The 7,517-nt window shown below is 70.5% G+C and overlaps 1 protein-coding gene across 1 annotated transcript; it reads right to left on the reverse strand.

Annotated features, from left to right (window-relative positions):
- Window positions 1–355: 355 nt before the first annotated feature.
- Window positions 356–4,273, reverse strand: FOXH1 (forkhead box H1; the record flags this gene model as incomplete). The annotated part of the gene is made up of 3 exons (XM_051774804.1): window positions 356–443; window positions 922–1,085; window positions 4,169–4,273. Coding segments are annotated over 3 exons (357 nt in total), but the record flags the coding sequence as incomplete, so codon positions are not given.
- Window positions 4,274–7,517: the final 3,244 nt, after the last annotated feature.

The raw sequence follows: 7,517 nt of genomic DNA on the forward strand, positions 1-7,517 counted from the left end.
CGGACACACACAAGGCCGAGGAGGGGGGACACGAGGGTGGGGGGCACAAGGCGGGGGGGGGGGGTCACTTGTGTGTGCCGAGGGGTCTAAATGGGTGCGGAGGGGGGGCCCAACCTAGTTCAGACCCCCCCACACCCCGCGGGGGTCCCCAGCACCCCCCCCGGTGGTGACAGACCCCCCCCCCCGGTGGTGACAGACCCCCCACCCCCCCCCCGGTGGTGACAGACCCCCCCGGTGGTGACAAACCCCCCCCACCCCCGGTGGTGACAGACCCCCCCCCCGGTGGTGACAGACCCCCCCCCGGTGGTGACAGACCCCCCCCCCCCCCAGTTTCGGGGGGAGGGGGCCGTGGGGGTCACCCCTGGAGCGCGGGGGGGGGCACGATGTCCCCCGGGTGGCTCAGCCACACGTCGAAGACGCTCTTGTTGGGGGGGGGGCGCGACCTGCACCCCCAGCTCGGGCTCGGGGGGGGGAGGGGGCGAGCGGGGGGGGCGCGGGGGGGGGGGGGCAGGAGCCCCCAGTGCAGGGCGAGGAAGGGGGGCCCGCTCGGGGGGGGGGGCCACGGCGTTGGGGGCCACGGCCGTGCTGTAGGAGGTGGGCAGCTGCCCCCAGGCCGGGGGGGGCACGGCGCGGGGACCCCCCCCCTCGGCGGGGGGGGGCATCGCCGGAGCCCCCCAAGGCGGGGGGCACCCAGGGCGCCGGGGGGAGGCGCAGGACGGGCGCCACGGGCGACGACCCCCAAAAAGCGGCCGGGGGGGCTTGGGGGGGGTCCCCGGGAGGGGTGGGCGGCGGCAGGGGGGGGGTCGCGGGCTTGGCGTCCCCCCCAGCCCCGTCGTGCCGGAGCAGGGCCGCGATGGAGAAGCTGGAGGGGGGGGGGGCTGTGCGGGGCGGGGGGCTGCGCGGGGGGGGGGGTAGGGGCACCCCAGGAGCACGAAGGGGGCCAGGTCGGGGGCGAAGGTGGTCGCGCCGCCCCCCCCCCGCGCCACCGCCGTGTTCTGCAGCTTGAGGGCGGCGGGGGGGATGCGGGACACGTCCACCGTCCAGTAGTTGCCCTTGGCCTGAGGCTTCGAGGGGTCCTTCAGCACCTGCGGGGGGGGGGCACGGGGCGAGATGGGACCCCCCCCGAGGGGCTGCACCCCGGGAGGGACCCCCCCACAGCCGGGGATGGACCCCCAGGGCCGCGGAGAGGGACCCCCCCCCGGCTGCCCCACCCCAGAGTGCGCCCTTGGGGGGGGCGGAGGCGGGGTTTTGGGAACCTGGGGGGGGGGCTGCACCCCGGGGTGGGACCCCAGACCCCACGGGATGGACCCCCGGACCCCCGGAGAGGGACACCCCCGTCCAAGGCTGAGACCCCCACAGGGGGACACCAAGATCCCCCCCCCACAGAGAGAGACCCCCACAGACCCCAGAATGGGGACCCCAAACCCCCCAGAGAGGGGACACCCCCCAACAAAGGCTGAGACCCCCAAAAGGGACCCCCAGACCCCCCGGGATGGACCCCCAGAGCCCCCGAGAGGGACCACCCTGTCCAGCTGAGACCCCCTGGAATGGGACACCGAGATCCCCCCCCCCAGAGAGGGACCCCCACAGACCCCAGAATGGGGACCCCAAACCCCCCAGAGAGGGACACCCCCCCCCCCAAAGGCTGAGACCCCCACAGGGGGACCCCCAGACCCTCGGGGTGGACCCCCGGACCCCCAGAGAGGGACACCCCCGTCCAAGGCTGAGACCCCCACAGGGGGACACCAAGATCCCCCCCCCACAGAGAGAGACCCCCACAGACCCCAGAATGGGGACCCCCAAATCCCCCAGAGAGGGACACCCCCCCCAAGGATGAGACCCCCAAAGGGGACCCCCAGACCCCCCGGGATGGACCCCCAGAGCCCCCGAGAGGGACCACCCCCTCTGGCTGAGACCCCCTGGAATGGGACACCATGATCCCCCCCCCCCAGAGAGGGACCCCCACAGACCCCAGAATGGGGACCCCAAACCCCCCAGAGAGGGACACCCCCCAGCAAAGGCTGAGACCCCCAAAAGGGACCCCCAGACCCCCCGGGATGGACCCCCGGAGCCCCCGAGAGGGACCACCCTGTCCAGCTGAGACCCCCTGGAATGGGACACCGAGATCCCCCCCCCCAGAGAGGGACCCCCACAGACCCCAGAATGGGGACCCCAAACCCCCAGAGAGGGGACACCCCCCAACAAAGGCTGAGACCACCTGGAATGGGATACCATGATCCCCCACCCCCCAGAGAGGGACCCCCACAGACCCCAAAATGGGGACCCCAAATCCCCCAGAGAGGGGACACCCCCCCCTCCAAGGCTGAGACCCCCGCAGGGGGACCCCCAGACCCCCCGGGATGGACACCCCCCTCCCCAAAGGCTGAGACCCCCTGGAATGGGACACCGAGATCCCCCCCCAGAGAGGGACCCCCAAAGACCCCCTGGAATGGGGACACCAAACCCCCCAGAGAGGGACCCCCAGACACCCCAGAATGGGGACCCCAAACCCCCCAGAGAGGGACACCCCCCCTCCAAGGCTGAGACCCCCACAGGGGGACCCCCAGACCCCCGGGGTGGACCCCCGGACCCCCGGAGAGGGACACCCCCCAAGGCTGAGACCCCCTGGAATGGGACACCGAGATCCCCCCCCCGCAAGAGAGGGACCCCCACAGACCCCAGAATGGGGACCCCAAACCCCCCAGAGAGGGACACCCCCCCCAAAGGCTGAGACCCCCACAGGGGGACCCCCAGACCCCCCAGAACGGCAACAACCCCCAGAGCAGGACACACGGACCCCCCCGAAATGGTACCCCCGGACCCCTGGAAAGGGACCCCCATCCTAAAGGATGGACCCCCCCCCCGGCCCTTTCCCAACCCAAAGAACCCCCATCCCAAAGGACCCCCCCCGGCCCTTTCCCATCCCCAGGGACCCCCATCCCAAAGGGCCCCCCCCCGGCCCTTTCCCATCCCAGAGGACCCCCCATCCCAAATGATGGACCCCCCCCAGCCCTTTCCCATCCCAAAGGACCCCCCATCCCAAAGGATAGACCCCCCCCCGGCCCTTTCCCATCCCAAAGGACCCCCATCCCAAAGGTTGGACCCCCCATACCAAATGACCCCCCCCCGGCCCTTTCCCATCCCCAGGGACCCCCATCCCAAAGAACAGACCCCCCCCGACCCTTTCCCATCCCAAAGGACCCCCCATCCCAAAGGTTGGACCCCCCCCGGCCCTTTCCCATCCCAAAGGACCCCCATCCCAAAGGACCCCCCCCGGCCCTTTCCCATCCCAAAGGACCCCCCATCCCAAATGATGGACCCCCCCCAGCTCTTTCCCATCCCCAGGGACCCCCATCCCAAAGGACCCCCCCCGGCCCTTTCCCATCCCAAAGGACCCCCCCCGACCCTTTCCCATCCCCAGGGACCCCCATCCCAAAGAACAGAACCCCCCCGGCCCTTTCCCATCCCAAAGGACCCCCCCATCCCAAATGATGGACCCCCCCCGGCCCTTTCCCATCCCCAGGGACCCCCATCCCAAAGGACCCCCCCCCGACCCTTTCCCATCCCAAAGGACCCCCCCCATCCCAAATGATGGACCCCCCCCAGCTCTTTCCCATCCCCAGGGACCCCCATCCCAAAGGACCCCCCCCGGCCCTTTCCCATCCCCAAGGACCCCCCATCCCAAATGAGGGACCCCCCCCGGCCCTTTCCCATCCCAAAGGACCCCCCCCGACCCTTTCCCATCCCCAGGGACCCCCATCCCAAAGAACAGAACCCCCCCGGCCCTTTCCCATCCCAAAGGACCCCCCCATCCCAAATGATGGACCCCCCCGGCCCTTTCCCATCCCCAGGGACCCCCATCCCAAAGGACCCCCCCCCCGACCCTTTCCCATCCCAAAGGACCCCCCCCCATCCCAAATGACCCCCCCTCGGCCCTTTCCCATCCCAAAGGACCCCCATCCCAAAGGTTGGACCCCCCATCCCAAAGGACCCCCCCCGGCCCTTTCCCATCCCAAAGGACCCCCCCCCACCCTAAGGGACCCTCCCCACCGTCTGCCCCCCTCCCATCTCAAGCGTTCCCCCCCCAGGACCCCCCATCCTGCCGCTGCCCCCCCATGCCCTGCCCCATCCCGGGGGGGGTCCCCGGGGGGGTCCGCGGCCCCCCCACCTTGGCGAAGCAGGGGTTGGAGGAGAGGTTGTGCCGCACCGAGTCCTTCCAGCCCTGGTACCCCCCCCCGAAAAACGGGAACAGGCTGCGCAGCTGCTGGATGATCTGGGGGGGGGGGGCAGACCCTCAGAAACAGCCCCCCCTCCGAGGTGACCCCCCCGGATCGCCCCCCACCCGTGGGACCCTCATTGTCACCACCCAGCCCCCCCAAAACGGGAAGGGGTTATAGAGCCTCTGGATGATCGGGGGGGGTCACAGTGGTGTTTGGGGGGGGGTCAGACCCTCAGAAACAGCCCCCCCTCCGAGGTGACCCCCCCAGATCGCCCCCCACCCGTGGGACCCCCCTTGTCCCCATCCAGCCCCCCAATAAACAGGAAGGGGTTGCAGCATCTCTGGATGATCGGGGGGGGGGTCACATCAGTGTTGGGGGGTCCCCAAATCTCCAGGACCCCCCCGGAGATCCCCAGAGACCCCCCCAGGTCCCCGATCACCCCCCTCCGGATCGCCCCCCACCCGTGGGACCCCCATTATCCCCATTCCCCCCCCCCCCAAAGGACGGGGAGAGGTTGCAGAGCCTCTGGATGGTCTGGGGGGGTCACATCAGTGTTGGGGGCTCCCCAAATCTCCAGGACCCCCCCGTAGATCCCCAGAGACCCCCCCAAATCCTCAGAGACCCCTCCCCAGCCAGGTGGACCCCAATCACCCCCCTCCGGATCGCCCCCCACCCGTGGGACCCCCATTATCCCCCCCCCCCCCAAAGGACAGGAAGAGGAGCCTCTGGATGATCTGGGGGGGTCACATCAGTGTTGGGGGCTCCCCAAATCCCCAGAGACCCCCCCCTCTAGATCCCCAGAGACCCCCCCCCAGCCAGGTGGACCCCCATCACCCCCCCTCCAGATCACCCCCCACCCGTGGGACCCCCATTATCTCCCCCCCCGAAGGACGGGAAGAGGTTGCAGAGCCTTTGGATGATCTGGGGGGGTCACATCAGTGTTGGGGGGCCCCCAAGTCCCCAGAACCCCCCCCCAAATCCCCAGAGACCCCTCCCCCGCCAGGTGAACCCCCATCACCCCCTCTCTGGATCGCCCCCCACCCGTGGGACCCCCATTATTCCCCCCCCCCCCCCGAAAGGACGGGGAGAGGCTGAGGAGCCTTTGGATGATCGGGGGGGTCACACCAGCGTTGGGGGGTCCCCAAATCCCCAGAGCCCCCCCCCCAAATCCCCAGAGACCCCCCCCCAGCGAGGTTAACCCCCATCACCCCCCTCCGGATCGACCCCCACCCGTGGGACCCCCATTATCCCCCCCCCCCGAAGGACAGGGAGAGGAGCCTCTGGATGATCTGGGGGGGTCACATCAGTGTTGGGGGGTCCCCAAATCCCAGAACCCCCCCCCAAATCCCCAGAGACCCCTCCCCAGCCAGGTGGACCCCCATCACCCCCTCTCCGGATCACCCCCCACCCGTGGGACCCCCATTATCCCCCCCCCCGAAGGACAGGGAGAGGAGCCTCTGGATGATCTGGGGGGGTCACATCAGTGTTGGGGGGTCCCCAAATCCCCAGAACCCCCCCCAAATCCCCAGAGACCCCTCCCCAGCCAGGTGGACCCCGATCACCCCCCTCCGGATCGACCCCCACCCGTGGGACCCCCATTATCCCCCCCCCCGAAGGACGGGGAGAGGAGCCTCTGGATGATCTGGGGGGGTCACATCAGTGTTGGGGGGTCCCCAAATCCCCAGAGACCCCCCCTCAAATCCTCAGAGACCCCTCCCCAGCCAGGTGGACCCCCATCACCCCTCTCCAGATCACCCCCCACCCGTGGGACCCCCATTATCCCCATTCCCCCCCCCCGAAGGACGAGGAGAGGTTGCAGAGCCTCTGGATGATCTGGGGGGGTCACATCAGTGTTGGGGGGCCCCCAAGTCCCCAGAACCCCCCCCCAAATCCCCAGAGACCCCTCCCCCGCCAGGTGAACCCCCATCACCCCCTCTCTGGATCGCCCCCACCCTGACCCCCAATTCCCCCACCCGTGGGACCCCCATTATTCCCCCCCCCCCCCCCCGAAAGGACAGGGAGAGGCTGAGGAGCCTTTGGATGATCTGGGGGGGGGTCACAGTGGTGTTGGGGGGTCCCCAAATCTCCAGGACCCCCCCCCCAAATCCCCAGAGACCCCTGCCCAGCCAGGTGGACCCCCATCACCCCCCTCCGGATCGCCCCCCACCCGTGGGACCCCCATTATCCCCCCCCCCGAAGGACGGGGAGAGGCTGTGGAGCCTTTGGATGATCTGGGGGGGTCACAGCGGTGTTGGGGGCTCCCCAAATCTCCAGGACCCCCCTGTAGATCCCCAGAGACCCCCCCCCAAATCCCCAGAGACCCCTCCCCAGCGAGGTGGACCCCCATTACCCCCCTCCGGATCGCCCCCCACCCGTGGGACCCCCATTATCCCCCCCCCCGAAAGGACGGGGAGAGGCTGAGGAGCCTTTGGATGATCTGGGGGGGTCACATCAGTGTTGGGGGGTCCCCAAATCCCCAGAGACACCCCCCCCAGCGAGGCGGACCCCCATCACCCCCCTCCGGATCGCCCCCCACCCGTGGGACCCCCATTATCACCACCCCCAAAGGACAGGAATGATCTGGGGGGGTCACATTAATGTCGGGGGGGGACTTCAGGCCCCCAAAAACTCCCCCAGACCCCCCCTCCGGTGACCCTCTCCCCCTTTATCCCCACCCCGGAATCCCCCCCCGGCCATTCCCAGGGACCCCCCGACGGGACGGGAGAGGGAGAGGGAGAGGGAGGGGGGAGGGAAACCGTCCCCCCGCGCCCCCTCCCCCCGAAACCCGGGGCTGGGACCCCCCCCCCCTGGGGGGGTGGGGGAGGGGAGGCGGCGCGACAGAGGCGACAGAGGAGGCGACAGGGGAGGGGACGGAGGTGACAGACCCCCGGCGCCGCCGATCGTCCCCCCCGCCGCGACATTTGCATGAGCCCGGGACGACCCCCGAGGGCAGGGGGGGGGCACACGGGGGCGGGGGGGGGAGTTTAGGGGGTCGCAGGGGGGGTTTTGGAGCCCCGGGGGGTCCCGCGGGGAGGAGGGGAGGGGGGGCGGGTGGAGGGTGTTGGGGTACGGGGGGTCCCGGGAAGGAAAGGAGGGGGCCGGGGGGGTCTTGGGGGGTCGTGGGATGGGGATACTCGGGGGTCTGGGGGTCCTGGGATGGGGATATCGGGGGTTCCGGGAAGGAGGGGGTCGGAGGGGGTCTTGGGGAGTCGTGGGATGGGGATATCGGGGTTCGGGGGTCCCGGGAAGGGAAGGAGGGGGCCGGGGGAGCTTTTGGGGGTCCTAGGATGGGGATAA

This window comes from Manacus candei, unplaced genomic scaffold, assembly GCF_025592945.1.
Source record: "Manacus candei isolate 608988 ecotype Guabito, Panama unplaced genomic scaffold, ASM2559294v1 h1tg000227l, whole genome shotgun sequence".
NCBI classification, from domain to species: domain Eukaryota; kingdom Metazoa; phylum Chordata; class Aves; order Passeriformes; family Pipridae; genus Manacus; species Manacus candei.